The 18,904-nt window shown below is 36.0% G+C and overlaps 1 protein-coding gene across 4 annotated transcripts in view; it reads left to right on the top strand.

The window, feature by feature from the left end:
- The window catches only part of LRBA (LPS responsive beige-like anchor protein), a 748,187-nt gene that overhangs the window by 664,684 nt on the left and 64,599 nt on the right, over positions 1–18,904 (top strand). For all 4 annotated transcript variants that reach the window (XM_065877627.1, XM_065877625.1, XM_065877628.1 and 1 more), the window contains one exon: positions 11,825–11,992. In XM_065877627.1, the coding sequence (XP_065733699.1) occupies positions 11,825–11,992 (168 nt within the window). The remainder of the gene's footprint in view (positions 1–11,824; positions 11,993–18,904) is intronic.

The raw sequence follows: 18,904 nt of genomic DNA, 5'->3' as shown, positions 1-18,904 counted from the left end.
GATCTTAGTCTTTAAGAATGAGTAGTAGTTTGCCAGGGAGGGAGCAAGATGACAGAAAGGGCATTACAGAGATACAAAGCAGTGTGAACAAAGATCTTGATGTTATTACAGTACAGTATGCACGCTCAACTTAACTCAGGAGGTGGCGTGCAGTATGTGTGTAAAGAGAGCTGTGAGTGACACCTGTGGAGGGAGAAGACTGGAGGCACATTATATGAGCAATCCTTAGTGTCTTGTAAGTCAGATGGGCTTTTTCTTTGGGGTAGTGGTGCCCAAAACGTGGTTGCCAGACCAGGAGCTTCAGTCTTACCTGAGGACTTGTTAAAAAGGCAAATCTTGGGCTCAGCTCCAGACCTACAGAAACAGAAACTCTGTGGGGGGGAGCCCAGCAATCTGTGTTTTAACAAGTCCTCCAGGTGATCTTAGTGGCTGTTCAAGTTGGATATCCACTGCTTTAGAGAAAGGAGAACCATTGAAAAGTTTTAAGGAGAGTCGTGAATTGGTCAGGTTTTAGATAGGAATTGAATGGAGGGAGGGGATTTTAGAGAGAAAGAGAACAGTTTGGATAGTGTTAGAATAATTGAGCCAAGAAATAATGAAGCATGGGACCAAACATAGTCACAGTGGAAGGAAAAGAAAGAACGAATTTGAAAGATACTTTGGAGGCTTATTTTCTTAGTAGATAATATTTTGGAGGGAGAGGAAAAAGGAGCAGCCAAGATGACTGCCCCATTTCTGAATTGGCTGAATGGATGAAGATCTCCTTCCATAACCAGAAAAGCAAGCAAGAAAGCAAGTTTAAGAGAAAAAGTTCTTCATTATTTTTTTGATGTATTAGGTTTGAGTTACCTGAGGCAGAGCAAAATAAGTAGTCTAATTTGACGTTTTGGACTTGAAACTCTGGAGATGGTCATAATAGTCGGTTGAGATAGCTGAAATCTGGCTCATCTGGTCTGAGTTATATTAGAAACAAGGGCCTGGGACTGAGTTGCGAGGAGAACGAACACTGAAGATGTCGACAGAGGAAAAAGACCTTCCATTAAAAGGTGAGAAGGAGGGCTTCCCTGGTGGCGCAGTGGCTGGGAGTCCGCCTGTCAATGCAGGGGACACGGGTTCGTGCCCCGGTCCAGGAAGATCCCACGTGCCGCGGAGTGGCTGGGCCCATGAGCCATGGCCGCTGAGCCTGCGCGTCCGGAGCCTGTGCTCCGCAACGGGAGAGGCCACAACAGTGAGAGGCCCGCATACCGCAAAAAAAAAAAAAAAAAAAAAAAAAGTGAGAAGGAGAATCAGAAACGCAGAAAGAAAATCTGGAGGGACCTTAGCAAGGAAGCTTAGAGAAGATAGAATTAGAGACATAAATGCCGTAATGCAGAGAGGGGAAGTGATAAGCATCCATAGGATTCAGACAGATGGAGGTGGTAATCTTAGCAAAAACATTTTCGGTGGTGTAACTATAATAGAAAGACGAGAGATTAGTTAAGAAGTGAAAGGTAAGGAAGCATAAATAACAGATTTACTTGAATCTCTCAAAAGGTTTAGATTGTTGATCTCATATTGCCTGTGTATTCATAACTACATAAAAATAATTAAACAAGACTGACCCTATTTACTAATCATTATTACATTGATAATTCCAAAAGAATCAGACCTACAATTTAGAGAATCATAGACTGTTATTATAGATGTTATGGGATTTCTAAGAGTGGGCAAACAGGCTAGTTTCATATGCTGCTAAAATGAGGTGATTCTTATGAGGTTTATGAATGCATCCGTGTTGTCTCCAGGTTTCATGTATCTGACTTTCAGCAAACATTGTGCTTCATATACTAAATCGTAGTCTGTGGCTATATGTTAGTTCTTAAAGTACATAGCTGATACAGTTGAGTAGATAGTATGTAAGAATTCTAACCAAGGACTTTTAAGGATTGAGAGTTTACAGATGATATCATAATTGGTAAAATTAGCCCTTTACCTTTGCTGTTAGAGGAGTCATAGTGCCATGTTTTGAATGCTGCCACATTTCTTCAGGTATTTGTAAGTGGCTGAAGAATACACATTGCAGAATATTGTGTCTGTTTAACAAGTGAAGATGTTATATTTCTGCTCTCATGTCCTAAGATATAGCCGTTCTTCATGGCACTGAGAATTGTAATGAACACTTCAAAACTGCATCAAAGGTCACTTTATAGTCTGCTGCAGGTGTTTCGTGCTTTGTAAGGTTTATCTCTATTTTCAGCAAGAGAAGGTGTATATTTTAAAGTGTTAAATATTGCTAATCCCTGAATTCTATCTTTTATAAAAATACTGTAAAAATCTGAATGCAGATTCAGTATTTGGAACTGAATAAAGCTTTACTGCCCAATGTTTTAACCACTAGTCATGTGTGACTATTGATCACTTGAAATGTGGTTAGTCTGAGTTGAGATGTGCTGTATGTTGTAAGTGTAAAATGTATACCAGATTTCTAAGATTTAATACAAAGTAACTTAATATTGATTATATGTTTAGATAATTTTTTGATTATACTATATTAAAATTAATTTTTCCTATTTTTAAAAATGTGGCTACTAGAACATTTTAAACTCCATATTTGGCTTGCATTATATTCCTACTGGACATCGCTGGTATAAAGTCTGGTGGTTATTTTGTTACCCAGAATTTTTTGGCTTAGACATCTCAGTATTGAACATGAACATATTTTAATATTGAAGCAGTATACAAATTTCTGTTATAGTTATCAGACTTAGATCCAAGAAAGGCTTAGGGTTAATTCAAATCTATAAAAGAAAGTTCAAAATATATTTTTTTAAAGATTTAATTTTATTTATTTTTGCCTGCGTTGGGTCTTAGTTGCTGCGTGCGGGCTTTCTCTAGTTGCAGCAAGCCGGGGCTACTCTTTGTTGCGGTGCACTGGCTTCTGCTCCTTGTGATGGCTTCTCTTGTTGCGGAGCACGGGCTCTAGGCACACAGGCTCGGTAGTTGTGGCACGCGGGCTCTAGAGCACAGGCTCAGTAGTTGTGGTGCACGGGCTTAGTTGCTCTGTGGCATGTGGGATCTTCCCGGATCAGGGATCAAACCTGTGTCCCCTGCATTGGCAGGCGGATTCTTATCCACTGCACCACCAGGCAAGTCCCTAAAGTTCAAAATATTAATGCTAAGTTCAAAACTGAATTAATCTTTTACCATGTAAACTCTTCCTTATCCAGTGTGATCAAGGTCCAAACTTGAAATCTGGGTGTCATCCTTCACCTCTCACATTGGTAATCAGTTGGTGGTATAAGTAATAACATATCTTAAATCTTTCTGAAATCTGTCCCCTCTTCTTCATTCCCACTGCTTCTTTCTTGACTGGGGTTCTCAGTACCTCTCACATAAGCTATTTTAGAGATGACTTTACCTCCCTACCCTCTCTCCAAAGGGATATCTGATCTCCTTAGCCCTAGAATCTAGCATAGAACAGAACTTACAGTAAGCACTCAATAAAGGTTTGTTGATTGAATGGATGACAGAGCTGCTGATATTAATCAAAAGTTGCAGAATGAAAAAATACTTTTAGCCCTACATAATATACATGTATACAATTGGGCACACAAAGTAAGTGCAGATGTAATTCTCTGGCTGAACTTGTCAGTGCTTTAAAACTGACATTTGTTGTCATATTGTTCAACAATATGAATGCATATTCAACATTTGCATTCATATTCTTTAGTTCACGTTTCTCTTTATTGGTTATTCTTGGAAGTAGTGATAATAATAAGTGTTCTGTTTTGCCAAGGATTTTGACTTGCCAACGTAAATTTGTGGCAGTCAGTCCAGAGAATCATTGGTGCCATGAAGACAGCTCCTTGTTTTTATCTGGAGTCCCTGTGGGATTAAACTACATCTGGCAATAAGTAGGGATTCTGGTCTGGGCATCTTCAAAGGCAAGAGACTGCTAGTATTTATCAGATCTATGTGGATAAGCAAATGGGAAGGGATTAAATTTTTTTGGGTTTGTTTTCCTTCTTTTAATAACTGACTATAAAATTAAAACTTCCAGAAGTTCATACAGCAAATTAATACATTTTTCTACGGTTGTTGAAGAGGAAACCTGTTCTCTTTTTATATACCTAGGCAGATAACTAAGAATTTTAGATTAGTATTTTATTTACTTAAGCATATATTTTTTTATAAGTACTTTATCTCAGAGAGCATAACAGCAGTTTACAATGCTCAAAATTAATTTTCTAGGGATACTTTACTAATTCTTTTTAAAGGGTTGATCATTTAGTACCGTGGTTTAAAACATTTTAACATCTGTGTGTATTTGGACATCATGATTGGCATTTGGAGGCTTCTCTTGCCATTTATCTATGTGGGAAAGTTTATCCAGAATTTCTTTCTGAGGAAAATCTTGAATCTGTCTTAGGGAAGACCACTCCCCCTTCCAAGTGAAGGTGAGCTTGCCTTCCATAGAGTCTTGTTTGTGTCTTTCCTTTCACATTTTTAAGAGATTATTAGTCCTTTGACTCAGTTTAGCTGTTGTTGAACTGACAAAATAAAATGGCTGCATTCCAGGTACTTGTCATGGAATGTAATCTAGAATTTACCTTTCCAAGCCTCACCTAAGAGAAATAATGTTTATGCAGGATTGCCTGAAGAATATGTAGTCTCTTCATTTGTCCATACTCTAAATCTATCCCAGGATTAAGTCAGTCCCTCCGAGAGTCACATACCTGGATTCCATCATATTGCCAAGGGAGGAATTTCTTATCTTAGGAATAGAAATAATGTGTTTTTCTAGGCCATCTGGTTTGTTTTTACATTATAGTCACTTTTGACTCTTGTAAGTGTTCGTGTTTCTTTATGTTGCCTGCTAGAAAGCTTAATGTCAAATACATGGCACACCTCTAACAAGTCTATAGAATTTCATGGCATAATTTTCATGTACTTCTTATCCTTATTTTTGCATTGTCTTACTTCTCTTTTGTTAAATTTATTTTATCTTGATGCATATACATCATATCTATCCTTCAATTATAGTTGTTCTCTATCGTTCCTTATTAGATTTTTTTTAAAAGCTCCATCTCCCTATGTGTGTTACACTATAACTAGTTTAACATATCTGTATATTGTGAATTCCTAGATTTTAGATTAAGAGTGACCTAAGGTTGAAATGTTAATTAAATGTTTTAATGTTCTGTAGCTCTAAAGAAAATAGTTGGATAAAATGTCAGCATGTAGGACTATTTTAAACATTAGAAAAAAATCATCTCTCTGAAAAGGAGGGTAATTGTGCAAGTTTGCCTAATCCTTTTGATCTTGGCACACAGAAATACAGACTTCAGTTGAGATTAAAACTATGAATTTCAAAGGAAACATGGCCTTCAGTGTGTAAAATATATAACAGCTGGTTGACTACTCCATTTAAAACTACACAATAACAATCGTAGACAGAATGAGTCTCCTGCCAAAAGATGCACGAGTGCTTGATGGTTATTATCAAGATATGATACTAACTCACACTTTTCTTTAGTAATAGTATAAATGTAGAAATGAACAGTGTGCTGCTGTCTCCAAAATCTCTCTTCTGCCCAACAGTTCAAGGGCAGTTTAGAAGTACAGAACTCCATGAGTGATTTCTCTATCTGCCTTTCAGCCCGTACTTCAGTGTGTTGTTGACTAAATTTCATTTTTTTAAACTGTCAGATAGAATTTTTATTCTTAGCATCCCACAATTTTTTCCTAAATACTTGATCCTCCTTTTTATCCCACTTGACATTCATGAATTATTGTTCTTAATGTCACAGCTTCACACATAGTTAAACTTTTTTTAAGCCCCCAAAGTTAAACTTTTCTTTGTAAATAATATAAAATTTGTTTAACATTCTTGTTCTATGTTTATATTAAGGTAAATATCTAAATTCAGAAGCATTTTTGTGATGTATTTGTAATCAGTGTGGGAGAATGTTAAGCTCATGTTAGTAGATTATAGTTCATGAACTACTTCAGTATTTTCACTGTTGTGTTTCACCTGAACAAGTAATCCTTAAATAGGTTAACTAATGCATTTTTTTTTTTAAATGGGGATTAATGTGGATTTGTCACATCTGGAAAAATTCCATTTGGAAAGCATATTTACATTTTGAATTTGTATCTGTCCAATATGAAAAAAGAGTTGATTTTTCTCTTACCTTTATTTCTCAAAGAATTTGATATAACAGCAATTTTTCTTTTATATTTTTTCAATCTATTTCAAAAAAGGAAATTATAGGTAAATTAAAAATTTGCTGAGGTTACTTGGATTCATCACAAATTCAGAGCCAGCATTTAAGGAGTTAATGTATCTTATTAGGGGGACAGGAAATCTGGCAACTATTGCAGAAACTAGACCTAATGGTGCACACAAACAATTTGTCAGTCTTCTTAAATGTGAATAGCTTTCCGCAAAGTGGCTGCTTTTGCTTTGTTTGAACAGGCTAAACTTTTCCTTTTTGGACTTTAAATCTTAGAAGTGAAATGTGATCCACATATTCAATCAAAATCATTTAATTCAAAGCATATTTTGATTGGAACAAAGTTGACATGGAAAGAAACTCTAGAATAAAAAAGTTGAAAGGACTTTATATCATATATTTAGCAGGAAAATTTGAAACAGTTCTAATTAGGCTGAAAAAAACAGCTTTCTTCAATGTAAATTACAAAGGTCATATATCAATGTTAAGGAAACATTACCACTAGTGTTTGAAATCCAGCACATGCAAACATAACAGACCAGTTCATTTTAAATCTGTGTGTGTGTGTGTGTGTGTGTGTGTGTGTGTGTGTGTGTGTGTTATAAGAAGGCCTTATTACATGTTTTTAAAATGAAAAATACTTAAAATTCCAAGTTTATAATGTTGTATATAACATTTTTGCCAATCCAAACATTAACTCCTTTGAAACTTATTGCTGTCTACACTCAAATGAATTAAGACTCTTAATTATATGTACAAAAAGTTATAAAACTAATTTTTATACTTTCTTCCATTAAAATATGTTTAAATACATCTTATAATTCAGTGCATATCAAGTGATTTTTCTTATTTGAAGCTTATAGCTATGACATTTTGTATCTTGGAATTGAACTGGGCCTTCTCAAAGCCTGGGAATGGAAGTAGTAGTATTGGGTGCAGATATGTGTATCTGGGCTGCACAAGCCTATTTCTTTCTAGTTATATAATTATTTCTGTACTTAAAAGTTTGTAAATAATATTTGATTTATTTATTTGATTTTTTATAAAAATTATTTATCCTATAGATATCAATAGCTTTTATTTAGTTGCTTTTTTTAAATGGCATGGTATGAGAAGAGTTAGCAAAAGTGTAACTAAATATTAGCATCAATCTGGGAATTACAAGTATGAGAAACACAAATAATACACAATTAAGGTTTCCTGGTCTTGAGGTAAACAATTATCTAATAATTTCTTTTGTTAATTGAAATTAGTTTTCTTGATTTTACGTAGTTTTTACATTAGAGGAAATATGATTTTTTGAAGATAAAAGGAAATTGCTAGAGTATTTCTAAGGCATGCATAGATTACTGAACACATGATTAATGCTTTTTATTTTACAATTTTTATTCTCAAATAGCTTAGAATTTCTTGGAAAAAGCAAACGATTTCTACATGTTATCATATTATTTGACTCCACTATAAGAGGCAACAATAATTTTATATAACATTTTTTATCAGTAAATAATTCATTTCCTTAATGGGTTAGTTTCAGGAAGACGTAGATTGCGATCTTTCAATGAGATTTATTGTTAGACACATATTCATATATGTTATAATTATTTCTGACACAGGGCTACACAAATGAGTTATTTATGAATAATTTTCTATTTTCTTTATCATATTAAACCTTTAAGTTGTTGATGTTCTGCATGTGGGCCAAACAAATGAAAGTTACTAATAAGTGTGTGTATTTGACATCTGTATACTCTACTTTTTAGCATATCTCAAGTGTTTTAGTCTCTGCTTAATAGATCTCATTAAAAATACAGATATCAGCCCCAAGACAGTTTGTCAAGACTAATATGAGTCCCCCTGGATTGGATTGACAATTTGTGTGAGGCTTCATATGATTGTCTTTTCATAGTCTTATTTGAACCTTAACAATTGAATATTAGTCACTGATTTATTTTATAACTCAGATGAGTTGAATATTATTGTATTGTGTTGGACATTTTAGTGGATTTTCTTTTTTACAGATTTTACTCAGAGCACACATTGGATGTAAATGATGCATCTAGCCTGCTAGGGGAGTACTAGCAATTGATTGGTTAGGTTTGATAGCAGCATGGGAAGAATGTTTCTATCCCCTAGCTGCAAACCATATTTAACTGCAGTCCTAATGAGGACTGTCTGTCCTAAAGGCTTTGAAAAATCTCAGATGCTTAGCATTCCACTGGCATGTTTTTATTTTTTTGTGACTGAAAATGTGCATATAAATAAGTATTTATATAAAGAGTATTTTAAAAAATCTTAACATATGAAAGGGGAATTAAAGAATTTTTAATTTCTGTTTTTGAATCTCAAAAACAGAAGTTATAAAATGTATTCCCAGGGTTTTCCATTTTGAATTATTTGTATTTTTTACCCTCAGTAATTTCCTCTTCCTTCTTCTTACCTCTTCAGTCAAGTCCTTAGTAAGTGCATTTGTTTATTATCATATATATACTTTTGGTTAGGCAATTGCCATTCACTGGTATCAAAAGGATGTTAAAGTCCTGAACTGACTTTGTATTAAATGATTTTTAAACTTTTGGAAATTCCTGTATATCCATGGCAGTTGTTCTTGTGGGTCCCTTTTTAAAGCTATGATAGATTGCAAGAAATGATTGAAGACTGCTGAGATTTTTAGTTTATTTTTTTAAATGTATTTAAAGTTTATTCCTTAAAGTAACTTGTTTATCAACCTCTGGAAGAGATTTTGCCAATAATTGGGTGAATTACTGGTCAACCCCTTAAGGACTGACCAAGTGTAACAGGGTAAGGGGAGGGATGAACCATGGCACTATGGTGACTTCTGCATGCGTGCTTGTGGCATAATGTGAGCATCGTGTCTGTCATTTCAGCATTTTTGCTTAACATTTTGATGTGGTGTCAAGATGTAAAGGTTTAAGCATCTAAATCTAACAAACTTCACCATTTTGAATGTGCATAAAGAAGTAATCAACATTAGGAAGACACAATTCTTTGATGACACATAAAATAAAATTGCCCTGGTTTTTAGAGCTTTAATATTGAGAAAATTCATTTGTACTTTGTCATTTGCTGAGCCTTCTGGAATTTTATAGTCTCAAATCACAACACCACGGACACTCAGGAGACTCCTGACTGTTTTATCTTATTAAACAATTTTGAAATCATTAATTTTTAATTAGCTTAGATGCGGGGGTTTCTTTTTATCATTTCAATAGTGTGTGTGTATATGAACTAACGTTTTTTATTTGAACTACCGGCGAGAGTATTATTTACATAAATAAGTGTAGATTCTTTCTTAGAGTATATACTGTGAGTTTGCTTCATATAGTCACACATTTTTGTAGACTCAGATATTACATGCTAATCTATTATAGTAGAGCTTTTCAACTGTTTATTAACTCAGATTTTGAACAACTAAAAAGGACATAAGCTCAAAGATATGTATAGGTCCTTCCCTGATTGAAAGTTCTAATTAAGTGAATTGGAGAAAATTAACTGAAATTAGCTGTCAGAAAGTCACATTTAAATGAGTGATGAGCTAGTCTGGCAGTAAACATTTAAATGATATAAATTGCCATTTAAGTGTATGGTTTAATGTTTGTCATGCATTAATGTGACATGAGACTGCAGTGACAATCAAGCAGCTTGCTCTAATTTGAACATATTTAGGGCTTTTGTGTAGAGTGCGCTGCTCACAAATTAAGACAATTGCTGTTTTTATGTGTCTCTTTAACATGTCCTCCAGCCCCACCCCCTCACCCCATCACTACCCAAGACCTAAGTTAATGAAACAAGCATATCATTTTTTGTGTGCAACTTGCACTAATAGTTCCTGGATTTTCAGATTAATTTTAAATCCATGTGCTTAAAATAGGACTTTCCTGAAAGTTATTACAAGCCCTTCTCTTCTTATTTCAAATAAAATATGAAGCAGTTTTGTGTTCTCTTAGCTGTTTACTAAATTTATAAATATAATGAGTTTTATAAGAGATGTTTTAAACAGTGACTTTTACAATTGAAACTAAATAAATATTTTTTAGGCATATTTCAATTCAGGTATACTTTAGAATATGAGAATTGCCTAGAGTTTTATTTACAGAATTATTTTTTAGACTTTATGATATATGATATATTATGAAGCCATGTTAAATATTAGTTAAAGGAAATATATTAGTTGAATTTAGCTATAAACAATTTTCTTATTCATAGGCAGTTTTTTTTGTTTTGTTTTGCGGTACACGGCCCTCTCACTGTTGTGGCCTCTCCCGTTGTGGAGCACAGGCTCCGGACGCGCAGGCACAACAGCCATGGCTCACGGGCCCAGCTGCTCCGCGGCGTGTGGGATCCTCCCGGAACGGGGCACGAACCCGCGTCCCCTGCATCAGTAGGCGGACTCGCAACCACTGCGCCACCAGGGAAGCCCATAGGCAGTTGTTTTAATAAAGCACATATCTACACAAGTGTATACCTGTGAACTAATAGGAACGTCTTTTGTCGCGAGATGATTTATATCTCATTGGTTGCTTGCTATAGAAGTTAGTCAATTTTGTTTTAAAACCAACAGATTTCTTTTTATAATATTGAAAACGTAGCAGCAAGCCACACCAAAAATACATCACAGTCATACACTTATGACTCTAAAAATAAGAATTTCAGTGAGATACATTACCTGATACAACGTGGTATGCTTCAAATTAAGCTTCACAGTTTGAGTTTGTGATTTGAATAACATTATTTATTGATAGACTAGTCCATAATGCTAAGCTTTTATGTTGGAATAATTTTTAACAACATTAAATAAGTATGAATACTTTTCTAAAAATAAGAAGTCTCTGCTTATTAAAACTCTTTAGGATTTTTAACATTATTAAGTTCAGGAAACGTTTATTGATACCTGTTGTGTTTTAGGTACAGTGCTTGGAGCTGGGAATGTCATGATGAATTGCAAGTGGATCTTGAACCCAGCATTTCTGTTGAAAACTTGATTATGTTCATTCATTATTTATTGGACACTTATGTTAATAGCATCAAATATTTGGTCTGATTTGATACTAGTACATAGAATAATAATTCAGTAATTATAAGTATCCTTCCCAAGATCTAATTTGATGACATAAAAACTCAGTTGAAATAACGAAACAATTTGTTTACAGTTGTTACAGTAGACAATAAAATGTTGTAATTCTAGAAAAATTATAAATATTTCAAGTGAATAGTCAGTGTTTAATATTTTCACATTTGCTATCCCAAAGTAACATTTACATTGTATGACCTCCTTTCTCTGAAACGTTAAGTTGAGTACCTGTCAGGCCCTGAGTTACAAACGTGACCAAGATAGACCCAGTCCTGGTCCTCACAGTGCTTACAGTACAAGTAGACTAATACTGAAATCTAAGCAGTTGATTGTAATTCAGTGTGACAAGTGCTGCAAAGTCTCTATAAAAATAGAGGGCAAATTCTGGTGGAAAATAGGACATCAGAATAAGTCTGTTCACAGTCAATTTAGAGGTAAACTTTACTGCTTGTTCTAAATTTCTCTATATATTTTAAAAATAGAATTCAGCATAATAATAAGATCTACACCTTTTTTTCAGGCTCTGGAGAGTGAATTTGTTTCCTGCCAGCTTCACCAGTGGATTGATCTCATTTTTGGCTATAAACAGCAAGGGCCGGAGGCTGTTCGAGCCCTCAATGTGTTCTATTACCTGACCTATGAAGGAGCTGTCAATCTGAATTCAATAACTGATCCTGTATTGAGAGAGGTAAGTTATCTGACTGGGTCTAACAGGTATCTGTAGGCCAGAAGCTATTAGATCTCATCTTCCCCATGCTTTCATTTTACTGATAATGAAACTGAAACCAGATGGGTAAAGTGCCCTTAAGCAGGATGGATAACCTTTAAGTTAGTGACCTAGCTGGGACTTGAACCCAGAACTTCCCTCCAACAAAATGTTCGACTCAATATAAAATGAGAGCTTTTTCAATTTGAACCCATTAAGGGATCAATAATCATATTTCTAATTTTTATAACTTTGAAGGCTACTCACTAATTTAAAGAACTAGGAAAATAATAATTCATTAAAGAAATAAGATTATAAGCATAAATCTATTTAAATGTGATAAAACACATATTTATATATGATACATAAGTACATGTATAACCATATAGAAGTTAATAGTAAGAATGAGGTCTATAACTTTCCTACATCATCAAACTTGGTGTTGGATGTTACTGAGACTTGTTTTATCTTTGTCATTGATTTTCTTAAGTAAAACCCTCAAAACTTGGTTTTGACAAATACAGTATTCACCAAAAACTGCATATAGCCTTGCTTTTTTTTTAAAGTATTTTAATTATACATCCTCCTGCTAACATACATCATACACAAAGATGTATGTATGTTCATGGAATTGAACAGACAACACCTTACACTTCTGTACTATTTTAGAAGAGAACTTTATTAAGGAAACCAGGGAGTTTTGATTCATAGGGAAAGTTGTATATGACTGTAAAGGGAACATCGTTTGCAGTAAGATTTGTCGTTTTTCACCGTCACTTGATGTATTTCTTTATAACTCTACTTATGACCTGATCACGTTGACAGTATATGAAAGTACATATTTAACTATATTTGCTAACAGCGATTATCACCTGGTTTATGTGCTAGATAAAGAAGGTTAATACACAAACAAAAGCACTATGCACTCGATGCACATTTATCTTAAATTGCACAGGTTTTGAATTGCAGTGTTTCGCTTTATTTTAGAACTGGATCAGGTGAACTCTAAAAGACTCTTCCAGTTTTTCAGTTGTTTGAAAATGTTCCTTTCAGGGGGCATTTTATTTTATTAGAGCAACAACTGACTGCATGACACAAAATATGCATAAGCTCCATGTATGAAATTGAGGTGGGAGCAAACATGCAAATGGTGTTACATAACTTCATTGTTAGAATAGAATTGAATAGGCCCATTTACTTTCTTTTTTATTGTTTTAACAGTATTTGAACAGTGGTTCTATTAATGTCCATAATTACTTTTCAGATATACCACCTGGTTCTGTTTTTTTGGGTTCCCTTGTAGTAATTATCCCTATCTCTACTTAGCTATTATATGCATGGAATCAATATAGATTTGATTTTGTCATGTCCTGTTTTGCTTACCATACCAGCATATATTATTTTATGTTGCTATAAAGTCTGTGTAGTTTTAATTTTGAAATTCCATAATATTTTGTAGAGTTGCTATGAAAATGTACTTAATACCATTTCTCCCAATGTGGGATCCTATTTTTTTTTTTTTTTTTTTTTTTGCGGTACATGGGCCTCTCACTGTTGGGGCCTCTCCCGTTGCGGAGCACAGGCTCTGGACGCGCAGGCTCAGCGGCCATGGCTCCCGGGCCCAGCCGCTCCACGGCATGTGGGATCCTCCCGGACTGGGGCACGAACCCGTGTCCCCTGTATCGGCAGGCGGACTCTCAACCCCTGCGCCACCAGGGAAGCCCCCTATTTTTTTTTTAAGGCTTGTCTATTGGTGTGTCCAAGTCGATACAGTGATACTTTTCCTGTCATTAAAATTTGTGCAACATGTGGTTGATAAAGGATGGCTCTCTGTATCTGTGTGATGCTGCTAGTTAAAAAGTGAAACATTCCATCAGCTGGATGTTTCCTCTATATAGGAAGAGTCAGTATAATTGGCTCTTTGTTTTTACTCTGGATTGACCCACCCTGCTTCTCACACACATCAACTATTTACCAAAGCAGTTTACCATATACTGTTTACAGTACAAGCTAAAAGAGCACTGTCCAATAGAACTTTCTGTAGTAATGGAAATGTTCATTGTATCTGCACTGCCCAATACAGTAGCCACTAGTCACAGGTGGCCATTGTGCATTTGAAATGTGGCTAATGTGACTGAGGAACTGAATGTTTAATTTTAGTTAATTTTAGTTAATTTAGTTAATTTAGTTAATTAACTAATTTTAGTTAATTTAGACATATGGCTAGTGGATACCGCATTGGACGGGGAAACTAGAAGACTGTTGTGTATCTTTGGTTACCAAATTTTCAAAATCCAGATTCTGGGCAGGTGGTCAGACAACGGGACAATAAATGTTTGTTAAATTAACTTGGTAGAATATTTGAAATTGGGCATAGTCCATTTAGACATTAGATATGTAGTTGACATACATGTGTAAACCAAATTATATTTTTTCTTTCACTTAAAGTAACATGTTATGACTTCAAATATTGGTTTTTATTGTGGTAAATAAATATACAATTTACGATGTTAACATCTTTTAAGGTATAATTCAGTGACATTAAGTATATTCATATTGTTATGCAACCGTCGCTACCATCCATCTCCAGAATTTTTGTCTTTCCCAAACTGAAACTCTGTATGCATTATACAGTAACTCCTCATTCCTCCCTGCCCTCAGGCCTTGACAACCACCATTCTACTGTCTCTAGGAATTTGACTATTCTAGGTACCTAAGATAAGTGGAATTATACAATATTTGTCCTTTTGTATCTGGCTTATTTTATTAAGGTTCATCCGTGTTGCAGCATGGGTCAGAATTTCCTTCCTTTTTAAGGCTGATTAATATTTCATCGTATGTATATACCACATTTTGTTTATCCATTCATCTGTCAATGGATATTTTGGGTTGTTTCCACTTTTTAGCTATTGTGAACAATACTGCTGTGAACATGGGTATATTAATACCTGTTTAAGGCCCTGCTTTCAAGTCTTTGGGATATATACTCAGAAGTAGAATTGATGGATTATATGGTAATTCTATGTTTAAATTTTTGAGGAACTGCCGTGCCAAATAAGTTTTCAGTATTTATTTTTCATGATCAGCCTTTGCTAAAGACTATTTAAAACTTTTGCTGTAAGTTTCTTTTCTTCCCCACATCTCCAAGTGGTTAATTATTAGCAAATTAAACTTTAACTGGAGAGCTTTCCAACTCATGGCACCCTATTTTTTTTTTTTTTTTGACTGCACTGGGTCTTCCTTGCTGCACGCAGGCTTTCTCTAGTTGTGGCGAGCGGGGGCTACTCTTCATTGCGGTTGCACAGGCTTGTCATTGCAGTGGCTTCTCTTGTTGCAGAGCACAGACTCTAGACATGCTTCAGTAGTTGCGGCGCGTGGGCTCAGTAGTTGTGGCTCGCAGGCTCTAGATCACAGGCTCAGTTATGGCACATGGGCTTAGTTGTCCTGCGGCATGTGGGATCTTCCCGGACCAGGGATCGAACCCACGTCCCCTGTGTTGGCAGGCAGATTCTTAACCACTGTGCCACCAGGGAAGTCCCACCCCTTAATTTATTTTTATATTATATGTTATATAAACATGTATTATATATTAGATTCAGCATTCACTCAAAAAACGTGGCCTATGGTGTATGGTGGGTACTCAGTGTTCTTGAAAGACTATATCAGTTCATTACTTTAGCACTATTAGCATTAATTCATTAATATACATTAGCATTATTCATATAAGTATACATATTTGCTTTCTGAATGTTATTGAAACAAATATGATCTTTTATCATAGCCATTCCTTATTATAATGCTGAATTTTGTGACACAATGCAGTGTGAAACAGTAGAATAAACAAACAAACAAATGTGGATTTGATTCCTGGCTCCAGTGCCAACTAGTGGTGTGACTTAGCTCTTCCTGAGATTCCGTATATGGAATTGCTACGATAACGCCCACCTCATGGAGAATTAACTGTTGTATAATACATGAAAAGGCCTGCCATGGTACCTATCCCATCATAAGTACTCAGCAAGTGTTAGTTCCTTCCCTTATGTTGTTCCCTGTTAAACCCGTGGGTTAGAAAACACAACTATGAAAAAGAATATGTGGGCTTCCCTGGTGGCGCAGTGGTTGAGAGTCCGCCTGCCGATGCAGGGGACACGGGTTCGTGCCCCGGTCTGGGAAGATCCCACATGCTGCGGAGCGGATGGGCCCGTGAGCCATGGCCGCTGGGCCTGCGCGTCCGTAGCCTGTGCTCCGCAACGGGAGAGGCCACAACAGTGAGAGGCCCGCGTACCGCAAAAAAAAAAAAAAAAAGAATATGAATTACCGATTGCATCATAGAAAGAATCATAAAGTGTTAACACTGGCGAAGTTATTAGAGATTGTTTTTTAGAAGATTCATACAGAATTCATTGTAAAGTGAGGCAAGGTGAAAACAGAAAACAAGAATAGGTCATTAATTTTTTTCGACAACCTTTTACTAAACCTAAATTATGTAATAAGGTTAAAGAGTTGAAAGGCAAGTCCCTGCCCTCATCAGGTAGAGTTCATTGTCTAGTGGGGAAATATGGATAAGTAAACAGTTATAATACTGTGATAAATTCAGTGTAGAGATAAGTACACTGCATGCATGCACAAGCATGGCGAATAGGCACTAAACCTAGACTGCCAGAATCCAGCCATGTTTTTTGGGAAATGAGAGGCCGGAGCTGTAGATTGAAGGGTGAATAAGAACATTGGATGAGCAAAGGATAGCTACACAGAAGAAACTGTATGAACCTCCTGCACAATGTGTGAAAGAGATCATGGCTGGAGATTATGTTTGTGGAATGAGCCAAAAGTGATAAGGGGAAGCACGTAGACAGGAGCCAGAAAAAGTAATTTTAATGCCATGGAAAGTAATTTTAACTGCATTTTAAGGCAGTGGATTGAAGGTTGGAGGTTGGTGACATAACCATGTGTGTTTTAGAATCTGTCTGAAAGAAGGCTGAACAAATAAGAACTGAAAAGTCCTCATTGTATTATTCTAAGAGTCATTAGAGAAGGAGGCTTAGATGGTAGAGGACTGTGCTGTGAATGGGAGGTGAACAAGTAAACACAGTGAGGAAAGGAAATAATGGAAGGGAAAACTTCTCACTGCTTTATTAAGATATAGTTCACATATGATACAATTCACCCACTTGAAGTATACAATACAGTAGTTTTAGTTTATTCATGGAGTTCTACAAGCATCACCACAATCTAATTTTACAACATTTTGTCACCACAGAAAGAAATCCTGTACCCATTACCAGTCACTCTGAGGGAGATTTTTTTTTTAAATGGGTAGGTAATTGTGTTAACTGGAAAGATCCAAAAAGAGAGAAGCACATGAAACATAGGAGAAAGAAAGCATGAAATAGACTGCCAAGCTCTATGAGGAAAAGGAAAGGAACAAAATCCAGAACACAGATAGATAAAGCACTGGACAGCAGGAAACAATACTCCCTTGTCTGTGGTTAGAGAATGGAAGGTTAGCCTGGGGACTGGTGTAAGTAAATGTGCATGAATGAGGTGGAAGGGCAACAAGATTATGAGGGTTTTTGCCAAAAGTGAGGTAATATTTGTGGAAATACCTGACATAATGATAGGTGCTTAATTGATGCTCAATAATATATAAATTATTATTTCCTTTACATGTTTTTCTCTGTTCTCAATAGTGGGAGAGTAGATGTAGAAAAAAGTTGAATAGAGAAGGGGTGTACGTGTGTGTGTGTGTGTGTGTGTGTGTGTGTGTGTGTGTGTAATTATACATGTGGAGAGAGAGATGGGGTTTGGCCATGAGAGTATGGTGGAATATATAAAAAAAGATTGAGGGACTTCCCTGGTGGTCCAGTGGTTAAGAATCTACCTTTCAATGCAGGGGATGCAGGTTAGATCCCTGGTCAGGGAACTAAGATCCCACATGCCCTGGGGCAACTAAGCCTGTGTGCTACAACTACTGAGCCCACACGCTCTGGAGCCCGCCCACCACTAGAGAGAAGGCCATGTGCCGCAACACAAGAGCCCATGTGCCGCAACACAAGAGCCCACGTGCTGCATCCAGGACCTGGCACAGCCAACTAAATAAATATATATATATATTTTTAAAAAAGACAACTAGGAGCAACTGTAAAGGGATATAAAAGAAGATTTTTCTTTAAAAAAAAGAATTGAGAGTGGAAGAGTGGTTGATGAAATTGTTAAAGGGATGTTGTTGAAATGGTGGATCTAGGCTGGTTTGGATAAATAAGACAGACTTATAAATTGGGAAGGTTTATTCTTTCATTAATTATTCATTCACTTATTCAACAAATATTAATTTTGTTCAAGGTGCTAAAAATACAGAGATGAGCGAGAAAGTCAGTCCAAACCCTTTCCCTCATGGAGCTCACATTCCAATGAGGTGCACAGAAAATAATAAAAACTAATTTCAGTTAGTGATAAGTGCTGTAGAGAAAAAAAGCTGGGTTACAGAATACACAGTGACTTGGGAGTTGAGCAGTCTTTCAGAGAGGTTGCTCACAGACTGCCTCTGTCTTCATAAAATGTTTCCTTCCACACGTTGAGAACAACGTAAATTCGTATAAGCAAACCCTGGGAGGCAGCTCCCACCGCTCTACTCGGGCCAACCATGTGCCTGTAACCCCAGGCCAGGACAGCCTCCCAAGTCTTGTGAAGTCTTGCTAGTTGTAAAGCTTCCACTGTCACCATCTTCTAATTTACTCTCCACCCCATCTCCAGGCCGTACCATTTTTCCTTCAGAATCTTGTTCTTCTAAGAGGCTTTAACATCCCTAATACTAGGAAATTTGTGCATACACTTGGCTTATATTGAAACATTATCCCTGTGAAATCACAGTAATGGTACCAGGATGGATTTTTG

This window comes from Phocoena phocoena, chromosome 5, assembly GCF_963924675.1.
Source record: "Phocoena phocoena chromosome 5, mPhoPho1.1, whole genome shotgun sequence".
NCBI classification, from domain to species: Eukaryota; Metazoa; Chordata; class Mammalia; order Artiodactyla; family Phocoenidae; genus Phocoena; species Phocoena phocoena.
Note: the sequence above shows the minus strand (reverse complement) of the source record. Positions and strands in the feature narration are given on the sequence as shown.